Source organism: Ursus maritimus, unplaced genomic scaffold, assembly GCF_017311325.1.
Source record: "Ursus maritimus isolate PB19 unplaced genomic scaffold, ASM1731132v1 scaffold_11, whole genome shotgun sequence".
In the NCBI taxonomy this organism is placed as follows: Eukaryota; Metazoa; Chordata; class Mammalia; order Carnivora; family Ursidae; genus Ursus; species Ursus maritimus.
In genome coordinates this window covers 12,980,400-12,999,778 of record NW_024423453.1, presented here as the reverse complement: position 1 = coordinate 12,999,778, position 19,379 = coordinate 12,980,400, and the positions used below count along the sequence as shown (strand labels likewise).

At 37.2% G+C, this 19,379-nt stretch overlaps 1 protein-coding gene across 2 annotated transcripts in view; it reads left to right on the top strand.

Moving 5' to 3' along the window:
• The window catches only part of SEC24D (SEC24 homolog D, COPII coat complex component), a 98,391-nt gene that overhangs the window by 60,084 nt on the left and 18,928 nt on the right, over positions 1-19,379 (top strand). For both annotated transcript variants that reach the window (XM_008689465.2, XM_008689464.2), the window contains exons 11-15: positions 4,220-4,344; positions 9,079-9,270; positions 10,036-10,129; positions 17,614-17,730; positions 18,556-18,726. In XM_008689465.2, the coding sequence (XP_008687687.1) occupies positions 4,220-4,344; positions 9,079-9,270; positions 10,036-10,129; positions 17,614-17,730; positions 18,556-18,726 (699 nt within the window). The remainder of the gene's footprint in view (positions 1-4,219; positions 4,345-9,078; positions 9,271-10,035; positions 10,130-17,613; positions 17,731-18,555; positions 18,727-19,379) is intronic.

Sequence of the window (19,379 nt, the reverse complement as noted above, 5' to 3'; positions counted from 1 at the left end):
ATAAATCCTTTATATCAGACAAAAGAATCCTAAAGTATCAACTACTTTTAGACAGTTTATTTGTTCTTTACTGTTCTTGGCTGAAGGTGAATGATTAAGTAGACCATAAATATTCAAGTTCTAATTAAATATAATAAAGCCATTATAATAACTAGTGATGGAAAATTTATTGATTGATCTTTGCAACCATAGTATAAATATAACTATGCTCTCAGTTTCTAGTTCTCTGCCAAAAAGTCTATATTATCTTGATTTAAGCTTTTTTAGTAGAAACTCAGGCAGAGAGTCAAATCTATTTCTGGGAACAAAAGTTTCAGTATCTTCAAACTCTGTTATCTGGAAATGTTCCAGATGTCTAATTGATGGGAAATCTCACCCAGCAGGCAAGGAACCAAAAAAAAAGAAAAAGTACATTTTAAAGAAATGTTGTAAGCTTAATCTACCTTTTATTATTCCAAGTAAAATTTAAAATAAAAGATGGTTTAAGTATCTTCAAATTTAATTATAATTCAAAATGTAAATATAGTAATGAGTCACCTTAGGGATTTCGACAAAGAAAAAGAGCTTATTTAATTTGTGCATGTATTTTGTAACACCACACAAATTTAGAAATACAAAATTATATTTTCTCCTATTCATTTTAGTTTATCTCGATCCCAATTTTATATAATAAAATTAACATTGATATTTACTATATGGGATGCTCTTTGTGAAGTGCTTTTTATGTATTGTATCATTTAGTTCTCAAGTGAACTCATGTGGTGAGTACCACCATTACTTGGGGAAACTGAGGCCTAGAGAACTTAAGTGCCACCCTCAAATCGCACACATACAAAATGCTGGAGCCAGACTGAAAACTGTGCTGGCATGACCACAGAACCCCTATTCTTTGTCAATATACTGTGTATTTGTAGGCAATTATTTAGAAAATCACCATGGGGTTCCCCTGGGAAAAAATACCCCAACTCTGTCATATAACTGAGAGTTTTTCACTTAAAGTTTACAGAATATATCTACACACAAAGTGTACCTGAAATGTAAAAACTCATTCCAAGCCAGCCTTTTTTTTTCTAAATAAAATATCATCTCTCCACTTAATTTTAATTCACTGTGACATTTAATGGATACCTAACATGCCTAAGAAGCTTGGTTATGTGCTGTGAGAGATACCAAAGCTAGCAAGATAATGAACCTGATTTCAAGGCACTTCCGATGTATAGACCTGTTAAGTATATAATTATGATAAAAACCCAAATACGATAAATGGCATACGAGTCAAATAATCATAGTGCCATAAGAAAACAAACGATGATGTATAATTTGGAGGATCAGAGAAGTCTTCAAAGAGTAAGTGACTTTTGAGCTGGTTGCACCATAAGCAGAATTGGACATGTGGAAAGGGAAGGGAAAACAAAACAGTGAGTAGAAGCAGAGAATTTGCAACTTAGCTTTCTTCAGGGATTAGGCCGTTATTGTAGATGAGTGACAGGCAGCTAGTATGGGAACTAGGATAATTAGAGAGGATATTCCCTTTCCCCCAAAACACAATCATATTCAAATATTTCTAAGAAAAACACTATGCCAAACAAAATACTTTTCTGGCCAAATTCTTGGCCCAGGCCCACTAGACTGACTTCTGGATAGGAAATATTTTGAAAATGGCAAACACTTAAATTAGTTGAAGGAATGTGTTTTGGGGAATAATGGGAAGTAAAACTGGGGAATTGTTTTGAGATACAGACTAACCTTTTAATTTCCACTGGGTTTGGCATGATACCTTTGATCTTCTGGTTCTTATACCTGTTTGTTAAATGAGTATTCTGGGGAATTGTAAAAGGCAGGCTGTTGAGGAATTTATGTTAATTCAGTAGGTGATGAGGACCATTAAAGGTAAAGAGGGAGTTGTTTCCTTAATCCATCATCCATCCGTCCACACATTTATTCACTCAGTCAGCCAGCAGTATTGAGCACTCTTTTTTTTTTTTTTAAAGATTTTATTTATTTATGTGACATAGAGACAGCCAGCGAGAGAGGGAACACAAGCAGGGGGAGTGGGAGAGGAAGAAACAGGCTCCCAGCGGAGGAGCCCGATGTGGGACTCGATCCCGGCATGCCGGGATCACGCCCTGAGCCGAAGGCAGATGCTTTAACGACTGCGCTACCCAGGCGCCCCGTCGGTGAGCACTCTTATGTGCCACCCTCTGTGCTTGACTTTGAGGACTCTCAGTAAACATCTTGTCTTCAGAGGCAGTAGCGTTGTGATCTGTGTTGTGTTTTTGGACCATTTATTCTGACAGCCGTCTGTGTAAGGACAGGAAAGGGACTGGAGGCAGGGAGCTATTAGAAGTTAATGCAGTAGTCCAAGCAAGAGAAACTGAAGGGAGTGTAGTAGTTCCTCAAAAATTTAGAAATAGAATGACTGGGTATATACCCAAAATAATTGCAAGCAGAGTCTCAAGGAGGCATTTGCACACTCATGTTCACAGCCACATTATTCAAAATAGCCAAAAGGTGGAGGTAACCCAAGAGTCCATACATGGATAAATGGATAAATAAAATGTGGTATATACATATGTGGAATATTACTCAGCCTTAAATGGAAGGAAATTTAGACACGTGTTAAACATGGATGAACTTAACGCTAAGTGAAATAAGACAGTCACATGAAAGACGAATACTGTGATTTTACTTTTACGAAGCACCTAGAGTCATCAAATTCATGGAGATAAGAATGTAGAATGGTGGTTGCCAGGGTCTGGAGAGAGAGGGGAATGCATAGAAAAAACTAGTTACAATGAAACATTCCATGGAGATGTGCTTGTTGGATTTATGGAAACTATTCACTGGGGGAACTGGTAATGCTGAACTTAAGAGAGAATGCAAGAATGGTAAGGCACATTTGGATTGGTCACAAAGAGGCTTTGGCTTGATTAATGGAAATGATTGTTATTTTTATTTGATATAAATCAATGCAAGTCTATGTTATTAATTAGGTGAATCAGGAATGATTTGCAAAAAAAAAAAAAAACTCAGATAGACAGCAGTAGAGTTCTTTCTTTTCTTTGTTGGTCTGATTTTGAATGTGGCAAAGCAACAAAGCATTTACATTGAAGATTTTTAAGTCCTGCAGTTTTTTTATTTCAAATGACAGGCTTTATTAGAAGTGTGTTATATCTACCCTTATAGTGGATATAGAATGAATCAGTAAGATAATTTGGAGACATTATCATCTAATTTTATAACTATAATAATTAAAATACAATTTTATTTTAGAACATTTTTGTCATTTATCATAAAGTTAAAAATTAAATTAACCTGAACTCCTATTTTAGTTTGAGTCACTCAGTTTGCCTGTGGTTCTGTTTTCTAAATATTTTGGAAGACCCAACTGAAGAATCACTTCCTAAGAGCTCTTTGAACCCCAGCCAGTAAAGGGACCAACGGATATAAAACATTTATATAACAGCTGCTTTATGTTATAGTGATTGTCTTAAATAGATAGCAAAAAGGCCCAATATTCCATTTTTAACCATAAATATGTAAGGTATAGGTAAGTGTTTGACAATATAGTACAATTTTAAGGTATACAATTAAATTTTATTATTTTTTAAAGATTTTATTTATTTATTTGTTTATTTGAGAGAGAGCACAAACAGGGGGAGAGGCAGGGGGATGAGCAGACTCCCTGCTGAGCTGGGAGCCCCACCTGGGGCTTGATCCTAGGACCCTGAGAACATGACCTGAGCCAAAGTCAAGTGCTTAACTGACTGTAGGCACCACTACAATTATATTTTAGTATGTAATTTTATATCTTTAAAACTGAAAGAGCTTTTAAAGGAAAAGATTTGAAAATAGTGTTATCAAGTTAATGAAGTTTTACTAGTTTCAAGACAAATGCTAATTATTATATGTACTCTTGGGGGCACAGTTTTTCAAGGTACCAGAGGTCTTGGAGTGCCACAAAAGTGAAACTTCTCTACTAGATATCGTAATCCTGTCTAACTCAATAGTGTGTCACGGGTCATACCATGGAAAACAAACAGCTTTTATCTTTTTTATAGCATCGGAGACTGTGTTCTAGAAAGAGATTTAATTCCACAGATGTTATATCCTAAAATATTAAATGAAAAGTTTGATGATCTTCAGGAGTTTGAGTCTTTTGATTATGCAGTGTATATACTTATAATTACATTTGTGTGACCTGTTTGCTTTCCTGTAGAAGAATAAGCCTCCCAATCCACCAGCCTTTATCTTCATGATTGATGTTTCATATAGTAACATCAAGAACGGACTCGTGAAGCTCATATGTGAAGAACTGAAGACTGTGCTGGAAAAACTTCCAAAGTAAGGGAACTCCCATTATTTTTAGAATTTGCACAATTATTATTGAATTAGTTTATTGGCCAGAAAACAAGTGCTGAATGACCCATGGATATCTTTTGCTAATGAGGACATTGGGCAAATATTTATAAATCAAACAGCACTATTTTTTATAAAGTTCAGAGTTATCTTTTGTACAAAGCAAAAGAAACAAACTGATAAAAAATTAATGCTATGGTAAACAATATTCAAAATACATTATAAATTATAAGGAGAATCCCAACAGTGTGATGGGAAAGACTTTGGAAGTCTGTTACTCACTTTCAAAGGGGTTGATTTTCCAGCAGAAATTGATAGTTGTGGGTTGTGGTAGAGTTTTAAGGGATGCCAGGAAACGGAACTGTTGTCTTACAGCAGAGATGGTGGTGGTTTAGCTAGATTTCCTTTGCCCTTATACACTGTCAAACCCCTTTGTTGCTTTACTGCCTCCAGGTCCTAGCACAAGGTAGATCACTTTCCTTGCCACTGCAGGAGAAGGCAAAAGGAGAGGTGGAAAGGTATTTTAGCAAACATGGCTATTTTTTATAGTGTACAAACTAGTTGTTTAGGGTGGGAAGTACCATCCAGTAAGGAGATCCTTTATGAGAGGACACATAGTTAAGAAAAAGGTTAAGGAATATAGTCTGAAACCTAGTGTCTGCACTAGGCTCAACATCTTCCGTCCACCCCTCCCTATCTCTTGAACATAAGCAATCTCTGTTCTGGAAAGGGATGCTTGAAGGATGGGTTGTCTGTAGCCCTTAGGGCTTCCTGAGTCCTCGGGTGCCCATTCCTCTATATTCATTCCACGTGTGGCTGCTGCATTGGTGCATGTGAGCCTCAAAGAGTGAGCTCTGGACCTCCCAGGAGTAGCTTTGTTTGTATCTATGAAGCTCAAATCATAATATTCTCAAGGATGGTTTGGAAAAGCCATGGGGATGTTTAAAAAACATTGAGGTGATTTCAAACTGAATTCTAAAATGAAGAATGAACTGGCAGCAAGTTGAAGATGGGGCATAAGAAAGGCATGTGATGCCTGCTGACTGTGACTATACCTTCTGTTACCTCATTCTTAAAGATCCTTGAGAAGTGTGGACTTTCTGCCGAATATCATATATCTTTTTTTTTTTTTTTTAAGGAGCCATCTTTTTTTTTTCTTTTTTTTAAAGATTTTGTTTATTTATTTGTCAGAGAGAGAGAGAAAATGAGCACGAGCAGGGGAAGGGGTAGCAAGAGAAGCAGGCTCCATGCTGAGCAGGAAGCCCAACTCAGGGCTCAGTCCCACAGTCCTGGGATCACAACCTGAGCCGAAGGCTGATGCTTAACCAACCGAGCCACCTAGACGTCCCTGAAGATCTTATATCTTATAGACTTCTCTCATGGGGCTGTTTTAATTGTAAATCTGAACTTGGAGCTTGAATAATGTGAAAGAAAAATACTCTTAATTTCTGGAAATGATGTCTCTTTACCTTCTCTCAAACTGGCTAGATTAGACTATCCTCTTCTCATAGTTACCTCACCAACCCCCTGCTCCTTTCCAACACAGTGGTGATATGAAGTGTGTAGCCTGTTGATATAAGTCATGAAACCACACTCCTTCCTTCGATGTCATCATGACTTTGATATACCATTGGAGCAGACTGTGACTTTAGCAAAAGATAGGAGAAAAAAATAAAAGGATACTGCTAGTTATTCCCTGCTACTATTTAAATATCTTTCTTCAAAGTTTTAATTGAAGCCAAAATGCCTTTTCTTCCTTTATCTTTTAAAACAAATCCAGTTGCTTTTTTTTTTTTTTTTTTTTTTTTTTTTTTTTGTCTTCTCCAAAGTTTGTTTTGGGCTCTGTGTTTGTATAACTTTATATTTTTTATGGTAAGATTGCCATCAGTCTGATTTACTTCTTTGAACCAGGTAATATGCCAAATAGCACAGTAAACGTCTTGATTAATGTCTAAGGTATGTTCCATCTCTTAGCTAATCTTTTGAAATTAAAGGCCCCATTCTTTACTATTTAACTTTGAATTTACATCTTTGATTTTGCCAGATACCATTTCTGTCTGACTTCTCTGGAACAGGAAAGAAAAGATTTTAAATATTTCATCTGTTGTTCAGATCAAGCAGTTGGGTTTTTTTCTGGTTGTTTTTAATGCTGCTGTAGCTAAGATGTTCAGAATGCTTGCTTTTGGAATATTCTGATTCCTCTAGTTACTAACATCTTCAGTTTTTCTCTGTCAGATTCATTCCATTAAAATAATAGGGACATGTGTTGAGGGAAGTGGTAATTGAAAAGCAGAAGAAGAAACACATGTTGTTCTGTGTGATATCCCTTATGTAACTTTATTAAATTTATATAGAATTAATATGAAGGAGAGGCTAAGATTTCGTTTTCTTCTGGATATGATTTAACAAGGCAGTTACACTGTTGAACAAGAAAATCTTAAGACAATTCTTGTTTCTCAAAGAAATTTTTTAAAAAAATATGTTCCCATGAAAACATCTAATATTTTGCAGTAATGTGAGATGTTCTGATTAGATGTTTTTAAAAATGTTAATTTAGATTTTAAGTGAACCCTGTGAATCCCAAGATATGCCTTTCCCATCACTTGAAAATGTCCAAGTCCAATGGGAAATAGCAATCTAGATTCTTCTCTGCAATTTTTCTTTTGTGTCTTTTGCCTTAATTGACTCTAAATTAACTATTAAAAGAGAATAAATGCCCTCAGGATTTGCCGAACATTTATCACCTTATGTAATAAAAGGTTTACTCAGAAATGGGAGCTTAGCCAGTGGTGTGCTGGTAAACTGGATCTCAAATAAATAAAGCCTTAATTGTAGTGTTTGCTCATTCCTGTGGTGTAAAATACTTCCAGCCAGGCCGATTTTAAACTAGCAAGGCGACATCACTAAACAGGAGTTCGGAAGAGAGGCATACGATCAGTTTATCATTTTGGGCTCTAACTTGCCATCCTAAATACAGCATTTTGCCGTCATGATAATCATCCTGAACATACCTCTAACTCCCCATGTTATACTAGACCCTGTCAGGAGCAGAGAGCATAAGCTTTGGGTCTTTATTGTTTTCTAGTCAAGGATTCATGGTGTGTTTAACTACAAGGCACTATATACCGAGAGCCCAGTGAGAATGATTTGTAGAAATTTAGAAGAGGAAATAACTTCTGGTTGTAGCATCAGGGGAGCTCTGAGAGAGGAAGAGTATCTGTGCTTGGTCTTAAAGAATAAAATTCTAATAAATGGGGAGGGGGAGGGAGAACATGGGTACAGTATAGTATAATGGTTGGTTGCATGAAATCGTACAGTTTAGGATATTGAGGAGGGTGAGTGGGTGTATAAGTCTGTGTATGTGCAGTTACAAAGGATAAAGATACCATTTCTGAAAATTTTTGTAAGAGTCCAGAATAGAAACATTTACCTAGTGCTTTTGGAAGGGATTATGAGGCCCTGTTTAAATTGCCCACTGATTTATGAAGGCCACGATGAAGAATAAATACCCTCAATTAGCAAAGGAAGTAAAGAAGAAGTAGAGTTTAGAGTCAGTAGTTTGTCAGCCTGTACTCTGCTGAAACATCAAAGAAATTGGGAAGTCTGCAGGGAGACCAACAGTTTGAACTTCAGATACTTTCATCTATATATTTTATCTTCCTTTCTCTCATACTGAAGTAGATCGTTATGCTATGTGCGAAGTTTAGAAACAGAGCATACTAGGTTCTTTTTAAAAAGTTGTCCCTAAGCAAAATAAGTTTTACTGATATCTAAGGATCAAAGAAAATGGCATGTATCTTTTGTGGCTGTCATGTAACCATTGAGCACGGTTATATCCACCAATGGAAATTAGTAACAGCTTCAGTAGTATTTTAGGAGGGAGGGGGGAGGGGGAGGGAGACGAAGAGAAAGAAACTTGGGTAAATATTAACTGGAGTTTAGACCATTCAACTCTGAGTACACTTAGTATAGACTTGAATAAGAATATTTATGCCTTCTACTCTTTTCAGGAAGATTAAGGCCTTATCTTGGGATTTCTCAAAAAAATTTACTTTTTGTTATGGTTTAGAGCTTTTTATTACTTTTATTGTCTTGCCCTGACATCACAAATGACTACCTAATCAGAATTACATTATCAATTCATATATGTGATTTATTTTATATAGTTATATAGAATATGGCTCTCAAAATCTCTCAATTTCTATTGAGATTGTCTAGAATCTGTAAGAGAAGAATCACACAGAAGGAGCAAAGTCCTTTCTTGATAAAAATAGCTATCCTTTTGTAATCTGAGTGTGCCTTTCTCTTGCTTCAGTTGTTCCATTTGTTCTTCTGACCTTCTGGTGACTTCTGAGAGAGCTTTGTTTATGATGAATGTAATACGCCTAGCTTGTTTATGAAAAAAAAAAAGCACACCTTGTAATTGCTGTGGATTGAGAATACATATATGAAAGAAGGGAATATATTAACAAAATATATTTTCTTATCTGTTTGACTTTTTTTTTACCTGGAATTTTGAGAATTTTTTCTTTATCTTATTTTTGTAATATCCCCCATCCCCTACTGTGACTCAGTATTGTTTACACTGGTAAACAATTAAGAACAAAACTTTAAACATGTCTTCCATACACTTTACAGACGGTGTACTTACTGAATTTCTGATAGAAACCTCTCTCATAAATATGTGAAAGAACCTCAAATGCTTTGTTTTTCTCATAGGGAAGAGCAAGAAGACACTTCTGCAATCCGAGTTGGTTTTATCACATATAACAAAGTGCTGCATTTCTTTAATGTAAAGAGTAACTTGGCCCAGCCTCAAATGATGGTGGTGACCGATGTTGGAGAGGTCTTTGTTCCTCTATTGGATGGTTTCCTTGTCAACTATCAAGAATCCCAATCTGTGATTCACAAGTAAATATCAAGTGTTTTATAATTTAGATAGAAATCAGGTATCTGTTTTTAATTGTTTTGATTCAATCACACATTGTTTTGTTTTGTCATTAGCAAGGGGGTTTTAACACATAGATAATAAAACTCTATCATTTATGTTCTATTTTAAATGTATACAAATATCTAAAAGTCAGAGTTTTGTTTTATTTTGTTTTTTAGAGAGAGAGACAGCAGTGGGGAGGGGCAGAGTGAGGGAGAGATAATCTTAAGCAGACTCCTTGCCCAGTGCCCAATGTGGGGCTTGATCTCATCGTGACCCTGAGATCATGACCTGAGCCAAAATCAAGAGTCAGACGTTAACCAACTAGTCACCCAGGCGCGCCAAGCAGGAGTTTTTTTTAATAGTCACACTCAACCTGATCAGTCCCTTCTCTTTGCTGGAGAGAGATATTTCCTGCATATGGATGAGTGTGTTCAATGATGATGGTAATAACTGAAGATATAGCCACTGCTCCAAGAATTTATGGTTTAAGAGGTCAAAAATATAAATGGTGAAAAAATATTTACAAAGGGTATACTTTTGTAAATATTCTAAACAAATCATAAATTTTGGTTCCAAAACATGCCAGGATATCATTCCCTAAGGAATGACCTATGAAAGTCACCCATAGGTGTTTAGTATGAAATAAATACCATATGTGTTTAGACTTGATAGTGATTTATTTCTTGAAGTTTATTACAAATATGCTAAACATTTAAAACCTTTTACTCATTCATTTCTTATAGTTTATTGGACCAGATTCCAGAGATGTTTGCAGACTCTAATGAAAATGAGACTGTCTTTGCTCCTGTCATCCAGGCTGGCATGGAAGCACTAAAGGTGAGAAGTCTTTTTTAATTGCTAGTAAATAAATTTTTTAAACACACACACACACACACACACACACACACACACACACAGAGGGAGGAAATTTCATCTTTGAAAGAAAACACAGCCTCTTTAAAACATGTAGTTTGCTAGAGGCTATTCCAAACTTCCCTACAAATCTTAGGAGGAAGTGGCCCAAACCACGGATTGCTCCCAGCGTTTACATTCCAGAACTATTAGCATCTAAGCAACTGATTTTGTCAGGATTTCCAGTTTAACTCCTCCCTTTGGCTTTTATATGAACTTTATATGATCTATTTTAAAATTACTTCAACAATAACAGAATCAGATATGAAGGGGAAAATCCCCATATCATTCTCTCCTTCGTTGGGTTTTCAAACATGCAAGGGCAAGGCCTGTGACAGTCAGTGACAGATGTGAATGCCACGCAGGGCCTTGCTGAATGCCCACAGCAGAGGCACGGCTGGCCATGGCTTCAGTTGGGAAGCTGAGCCCTAATGACCCTGGTCATTTTCATAGTAATAAAGACAGTAATCTGAAGAAGGCAAAATGATTGAAAAGTACTGACTGTTGATCATTATTACCAAGCACTTTGACCTGCAAAGCTAGGGCCTAAAAAATTGATTTTCAAATTTTATTATTAAAGTTAAATTGAAATTAACTTTTAAAATAAAATGGCTAGTAATAATAACAATAACAGTAGCAATAATAACAAACAGCAAGAATAATGCTAAAGAACTGAGTTTATGAAACACTTCCACAGAAATTTTGTGTCTAAACATTGTAGTTTTGTTTTGTTTTAAGATTTTATTTATTTATTTGACAGAGAGAGCATGAGCAGGGGCAGAGGGAGAAGCAGACTCCCCTGCTGAGGAGGGAGCCCAATGCAGGGCCAGATTGCAGAACCCTGGGATCATGACCTGAGCCGAAGGCAGATGCTTAACCAACTGAGCCACCCAGGAGCCCCTGTAGTTTGGTTTTAGTACAATGATTCTTCCTTGGGTTTTCTGATCTTTAGAGTATTTACTCATTGAATAAAAAAATTGCAGATGTCCCTTATAAATCCTCAGAATACATGTCAATTTAACATAAAATTTAAAATAAATTTTACATCATGAAGTGACTTGGACAAGTTAGGGTCCATCTAGTGGAAACCAATACTGATCATTGGTTGAGCTACAGAAAACATGGGAATTCCTATTTTATTCCATATTACAGAAAACAAATATTTTCTATTTCAGTTTGAAAGAGTTTTGTTGTTCTCTCTTCCAGTAAGGTGTTTAGAAACGGTGTGTAAATTTCCTGATATATGATCATCATACATGAACCTATGAGTCTTTCTACTTGAAGAAACTCATACGGGGAATAGAATTGTATCATCTGCTCTTGCCCTAGAGGAAAGATGAATAGATATTCGTAAGCCGGCACATCATCAGTTAAGACAGTAGAGTGGAAAGAAGAGTGCGGGCATGGCTTCTAGAGCGCTCAAGTCAGCATCCCAGCCCAACACCATATTTCATTTCTGAAAGGCAGCAATGCTGTCTTGTAATGATGGGTTCTCACTGGGAGTCCACGAGAGGTCTAGAAGCTGTTTAGCAGCTTTGAAAGACAAAATAGATAAAGCAGATTTGTCTACATGCATTCCATGTGTCCGAAATGTGCTGTTACCTAGGACACATTACTGGGAAACCAGTGTGTTGGTAATAACTGTAATGTTCTTCGAAGTACTCACACACTAACAGCTGGGGCAGTCAGCATTCTCAGTGCTCACTCACCAGAGGCCAGTTCATTTCATCCAGTGTATTTTTCGCATGTCATTTTTTGTTATATTTGCAATTTTATTGTTAGAGTAATTAGTGTACTCTTTTACACTGAAGTTCAAAAATAAGAACCAATATTTAAATATAACAACTCAGAATGACTTCACAAATATCAAAGTTAATAAGTAGTAGTATTCTTACAAAGTAGAAGAAGTATCGAGTTGCCTGTCTGGCTTGGTTGGTGGAACATACGACCCTTGATCTCAGGGTTTTGAGTTTGAGTCCCAAGTTGGGTGTGGAGATTCCTTAAAAATAAAATATTTTTTTAAAAAAGTAAAAGAACTACCTTTATAAAAGGTAAAGAACTGTCTTTTTAAAAGGTAGGGAACTGCCTTTATCAAGTGACACTGCTGGACATAATGTTGGTGGCAGTTACTGTTGTGTGCCTGCCGGCAGAGCAGACCGTGTCCTGCCAGCACCTGTCTTCCTGCAGAGGCGGGATGGCACTCCACTCTTTGGAAGGATAAGTAAGGCAGTAACTCCTCACTAATGAGTCATGGGGTCACGTGTGAAAGGGTGGCTACTTTTTAAAAATGTAGATTTCTGGCCTCACTCCTAGAGATGCTGATTCATCAGCTCCCTAATTTGTTCTACTGATGACCCATATTCGGGAACCACCAGCAAAAGGAATTATTACTCATTCTGCAATCTCTGAGAACAGCCGTACATTATGTTAACTCACCAGAAAATTGCATACCTGACCCATACAACTTTGTATGTTACTTTTGTACTAGGAATGCTTTCACTTAATCATGATTTAACATCTTGCCCTAAGCTTTTCATTAATGGTTGAAATAAGAGAAGACACTATGAAGAGAGTTTCTTTCTTGTGTGTAACATTAAATGAAGACTTTATTGCAAATTAATCAGTTTCTTGCATGTAGAAAGATTCACTAGCTAGTTCCCTAGAGTCAGTTTTTACAAACATTGTAACTCCTCGTGTTCCTTCTAGCCTTAACTACCAAGAAAGATACCAGTAATACTTAGGGTAGACTTTCTAATTTAATTATTTCCTTTCCATGACCTTCTTGCTGATTTCTAGTTCTTTACATTTACCTTGGTGATTCTATTGTATGTGTGTCTTTAACTATCTGTTTCTTCAAAACTTTTTTATAAGTAGGTGTTGATATAAAAAAAAAATAATGAGAAGTTTCTCCTTCATCTGCCAGAAAGATTCTGGGTGGTTATAATTCATTGTATAAGAGCAGAAACTGCTGTTGTATAATTGGAGCTTGTCTGCGGTTTATGCTTTCTTCCTGAGAGCAACTTTATTAGGTTTGGATGAAGAAAACAATTTTCCAATAGGATAACCTTGTGTGTGTGTGTGTGTGTGTGTGTGTGTGTGTGTGTGTGTGTGAGTGATGATTGTTCTCGACCTCTGACAGTGATAGTATCTCGTCTTCTCTTCAGGCTCTCTGTGGCTAAAAAGCAGTAGGCTTAAATGTGGGTAACTTACATACAAGGGCGCTACAATGCTTGCCTGAAGTCATTATTAGGCGAAGACCTAACATTTTTGAGAATTTGCAAGCTAGGATCTTAATATTGAGGAGACCACATCATTCATGCATTTGTTCTTTCAATCAAGAAAGATTTATTAAATGTGTTGTTGGGCAATGTGAGGACTACTGTTTCTAGTTCTAAGGTGCTTACAGTGTGGTAGGAAAAAATGTAACTCTGCAATACAAGACATGATAGTTATTGCTTGTATTCCCCAAAAGAGGGTGGGGTGAGAGCACAGAATAACTTTGGAAAGCCCAGGACTGTGGCTGGCCAGCTGAATTGTTCAGGAGATTATGCACAAGAGGCCAGAGATGAGAGTCTCATCCTCTTGGACAGGGAATAGAAACTGAAAGCACATCGAAGTGCGGTGTTTTTTGTGTGTCCAAGTGAAGACATTTTAGAACTGGTCTCCCCCATTTGAATTATAGCTTTATCTTCTGTCAGCTCATGCCAAGTAAAATCTATATATAATTAGTTGTAATAAACTTCTTGAAGCACAGAGAGTTGACAAAAACAAACAACATGTGCTAATTTGTCACAAAGATAAAAAGGGAAAGTTTGGAAAGTTCTTTTGAATACTTTCTCAGAGTCCTTGAACTATTCAACAGCAGGCTTCAGTACACTTTTTTTCAGTTGTACGTGCCTCTGTGACCACAGCATCTTGTTCTCTTAGTGCCTTTTTTTCCCACATAGTCTTTGAAAATCTGCATCTCTTCTCAAAATCTGCCACTCATAATTCAACTACATGTGAATTTCTGGTATTGTCTCTTAACTTGACCAAACAGTGGTTTTCTGTGTTAGCTATTACTTCCACCAGAAAACTAGATAAAAGAATTAGGCAACAGATTGAAAGGAAGTGGCCTTTAATGGTTATGCTTCAAATATATCACTAGTCGGGGGAATTTAAGTTATCTTAATGTATTTCTACATTTGATTTCAAGGTGATACATCACAACATTCCTTCCATTCCTTCTAAAATTTATGGAGCACCTATACAGTGAAAGCGCGAGCTAGACCCAGTAGGGCTTGGAGAAACACATTGTAGAAAAATCAAGGTCCTTCCTTTTTCTTGAGCCTGTGACCTGTAGAAGACAGAAGGATACATAAAGTTGTGATTCGGTGTCATTAAGTCTTAGCCGCAAAGTAGAGTGGGGACAGAGAGGTAGAGGCAGCCAACTTTGTCAAGAGTGATGTTAACATGTCTCTCAGAGGAATGGACATTGGAGTTAAATTTTGAACAACGGGTTCTCCAGGCCAGCCTTTCTCAACCTGTTTTCCATCATAATAAGAATGACATATATCATTGTCATTTGTCAATTCTATATGGTACATTAATGTGGGCACAATCAGATTTTGGTAAAAACATAACAGATTTATAGGGATTTAAAGCATAGAATGCCCTAGGAGCTTTTTCTTTTATTGCTTCTTACAAAAGATTTTATAAATATGTGATTAATGAAGTTATAAATCTAAAATTAAGCTATTTTAATTGGCTAATGAATTAGAAACAAATATGGCTACTTTATTTTTCTCAATAGTGAACTTTATTTTTCTAATGGGTTCTGCTTTTTTCCTTTAGAGTTTTGCCCCATGGGTAATATTAACAAGGCAGTCGTGTATGTTTAATTCTGATTAACACCATGCATTGGTTCATTGAATTCTCTCAACAATATTCTAATGTAGGTACTATTTTTCCTGTGCCACATATTAGGTAACTAAGGCTTAGAGAAGTTAAATAATTTGCCCAATATCACTCAGCTAATCAATGGTTTGGACTCTTATCCATGCAGCTAGGAACTAGGACCCATGCTCTTACGTACTGTGGTGTACAATTACAGTGTTTGTATGAGCAGAGAATATCTGGACGGATTGACAGTGAATTCCTTAGGGGAACTGGGTGGGCCAGGCAAGAAAAACTGGGGGGAAGATGGACTTTTTTTTGTTTTTTTTTTTGATCCTATTCACATTTATTTTTTTTATTCATAATAATATTTTTATTATGTTAGTCACCATACCGTACATCCCTGGTTTCTGATGTAAAGTTCGATGATTCATTAGTTGCGTATAACACCCAGTGCACCATGCAATACGTGCCCTCCTTACTACCCATCACCAGCCTATCCCATTCCCCCACCCCCCCTCCCCTCTGAAGCCTTCAGTTTGTTTCTCAGAGTCCATAGTCTCTCATGCTTCCTTCCCCCTTCTGAAAAGGTTTCATACCTTTTCTGCTACTTGAATTAAAACAAACAGAAAGTACTTTTATAACAGTGAAAGTGATAGAAATAGTCATAGAATTTCAAAATTTTTAACATGTCATTATCAGTATTACTATAAATTTTACTCAGATTTAGTTGTAGGAGCTAATGTGTCTTAATTGGCCAAAATGTGGTTAGTGTCTTTTTCCTGTGCAGTGTGTATGTACATGTAGGGTTACTGCCCATGCTTCTTCACTGTCCTTGCCTTCTTTCTTCCTTATGCTATGTCAGTAATTTTCAGTAGAAGGCTAGTGCACTGCTCACTGCTGACCACAGCGAAGACAAGACGGGGCACAGGTTAGGCACCCCTCCCCATGTGTCAGCTGTGACCCTACCTCTGTGACCCACTCCACAAAACACGGTGACTATCACTTAGTGAAACACATTAGGACAAGGCTAAACTTGAATTCTCTCCATTTGTTTTTTAGGGAAATTATTCACAAACACACGTACCTTATTAGTAGTAGCAAATAACTTAAACACCTCTTCACAGCTGACCCAGGCACACCAGAGTGTGCCACTAAACCCAGCCTTTGAGAACAACAGCTCTGGGCCAAGAAAAGGGGGAAATGGATTCCAGGCTAAAGGAACAAAATGTGCAAAGATATGGAGGTGTGTAAAGCACGTGGTGTATTCCAGGAAAGCACAGCTTGTATGGTGGAAATTCTATGGCAGGGGTTAGGAAATGTGGAGATTCAACTGGAAAGTTGACGCCAGCTGAACTCCAGAGGGCCTTGAAGGGCCAGAGGGTGACTGGCTGTGTGACCTGGGGCAAATTGGATGAGCCTCAGTTTTCCTAGCCTTAAAATGCAGACATTATCTTCTCCACCAGGTTGTGAGTATTAAGTAAGTCATGTGTGCGAAGGGCCTGGCATGGAGCTGCACACAGCGAGTGTTGGCAACAACTCATCTCACTTTTTTACCCTCGCTACTCCCACACAGATAAGGGAATATGGACTTTATTGTGTAGTAGAACGGCTCCAGGACTCTTAAGGAGAAATGCCCCATACATGATCAGAACAGTTAACCTTAATTGCTGGGAGTGCTCTGCCAGCAATATGCCAGGATCGTTTGGAGCAAGGTTGGAAGGGTCAATACATTGAATCTTTTAATTTCAGTAAATTTTGCTTAGTGGATTACTTCTTAGGTCCTCAAATAAGATTTTAAATATTTCTAATGCTGCATCGACTTTTGTGGAGCCTAAATCATCTTTTTATTGCTTCCCAGGGACTACAGATCTATCATCTCAGTCATATATTTTTCCTTTTGTCACATTGCCTGATAGCTGCTTTCTTGTGTCTATTGTTGCCACAACACTGTTACATTCTTGTGCATTCTTCCTTGAAATACCACTTTAGGTGTAATCAATGTGTACTAAAGGTTTCAAAGAGGAGCTTCTGTTGCACTGTGATCCTGGGACTTCTGTTTATTTTTGCATCATGGGATTCACTTAGTCCTGAAAGAGTGTTCTGTAGGCTAAACAAGAAAGTATTTTCCCTGTAATACATCCTACTAGTTTTTCAAAGCACCATGGTATAGGGATCTACATTCGAATATTGGCTGTTTGATTTACAACTTGTGTGACTTGAGGAAAATCACTATCTTATCTAAGCCTCAGTTTCCCAGTCTATAAATGGAGAGAATAGTTCTTGCCCAAGGACACAAAGGTTATTAAGAGGATTAAATTGTATATAGTAGATATTTATAAATTATATGCATTAATGCAAATTATATATATGTATATATATTACATGTAAATGTATATATAATTTAATCCTTTTAATAATGTATGTGTAGTGTTTGACTCATAGAAAGTACCTATATTTTAATTTATTTTCTGATTCCCTTAAAGTATAATTTCCCCACCCAAGACATTTTCTATATATTTTTTTTCTTTTAGGCAGCAGACTGTCCGGGAAAGCTGTTCATCTTCCATTCCTCCTTGCCGACTGCAGAAGCACCAGGGAAGCTGAAAAACAGAGATGACAAAAAGCTGATTAATACAGACAAAGAGAAGGTATTTGTAAACAATGGCCCTTTCAAGTGTCCCTTTTAAAGGGGAGTAAAGAAAGAGTGAAGGTATCAGTTTTTAAAGGGGAGTAAAGAAAGAGTGAAGTGTCCTTTGTGTAAGAAAGGGAGAGAAGCTAAATGTAATGCATAAATCCAGGACATTTTTATTGCAGGAATATTTTGAATTGCATATAATTTAAGAAATCTTATATTCCTAAAAAAGCTGATTTCTGAAATATACCTAAATTAAAATAAGGCCTCAAACTTTTTTTGTTGTATACTCTGTGTAAGAGACTAGGTGATAAGACTGTTATAGAAATGGGGGAAATGGGAGGACATGCAGGAAGAAGATAAAGGTAGAAGGAGAATGTAGACTGTACCTTATAACAACACTCCTCAGACAGGAAGTAGAGGTACGCAGTGCTCAAAGTCCGCTTTGCTCCAACTCTCTGACTGTATAGCCATTGCTGGGGGGACAAGTCAGGGGGAAGGATAAGACCAGGACGTAGGCACCTTACTGGCCACATGACACTAAACAAGTTGCCTCACGTAGGTCCGTATAGGTAAGAGAGCGAGCTCGGTTTCATTAGCATTGTTGGAGGATCAGAACATTACCCGCACACGCATGTTCCCTACAGCAGGAGCCTGGCCCACTCTGGGTGCTCAGTGAATGGCTGCTGCACTGGTGATGGCCATGATTCGCTCCTTCAGCCCCGTTCACTTAACTGGAAACAATTCCTCTTTCATTTTAAAAGAATTCAACAGAAATTAGAAATTGAAACCAAAAAAATTTTGTGGTTTTCTTTTTCCCTTTGTGCATCTTTTTCTTCAGATACTTTTCCAGCCTCAAACAAATGTCTACGACTCACTGGCCAAGGACTGTGTGGCTCACGGCTGCTGTGTGACCCTCTTCCTCTTTCCCAGCCAGTATGTGGACGTGGCCTCTTTGGGTCTCGTGCCTCAGCTCACCGGTGGAACCCTTTACAAATACAACAATTTCCAGGTAAAAGCCAGTAACTTGTTCACCTCAGGTTTTCTACTGCCATTTGACTTGAGGTGCTTAAATCATAGGTTTTTTAAAAAGCTATGCCCCCTTGTGGGCAACTGTCAAATGTAAATTCTAGAACAAATGGAGACGATGTATATGTGGTTAAGCAGTTGCTTTCCTACTCCCTGTTTGGCAACAGATTGAGCTCATGTAGCCTCACAGGTGAATTTCAGTGTAAGCTTCCATGGTGGGGAAAAATATATTCTATATAAAATTTTAGTATTTTAAATATATTTAAGATATTGTTTTTAAAAGTGACTATGTATTTGTTTTAAATTGTTATGATTTGGGGGATCAATTCATGATATCCCTCTCTTCCAAGCCTGAATTCAGAGACAAAATCATGAGATAGTAAAAATGTCAGCACCATACAGACTTAGGTCTGTGGGCAAGTGGGCTTACTAATGCTTTTACCCTTCAATGTAACAAACTTATATACCCAGGCATAGGGTGGGCACAGTTACAAGCTTGTCTTGTGGACAACTGTACCTTCAAAACTTACTATATTGAGGGGCAAGAAATGTGTGCCTCCTACAGGCAGGCTGCCTCCCCAGAAAGAGGATCCAGAATAGACTAAGTTATGCCTACCCAGTTCCTCTACTCAGACT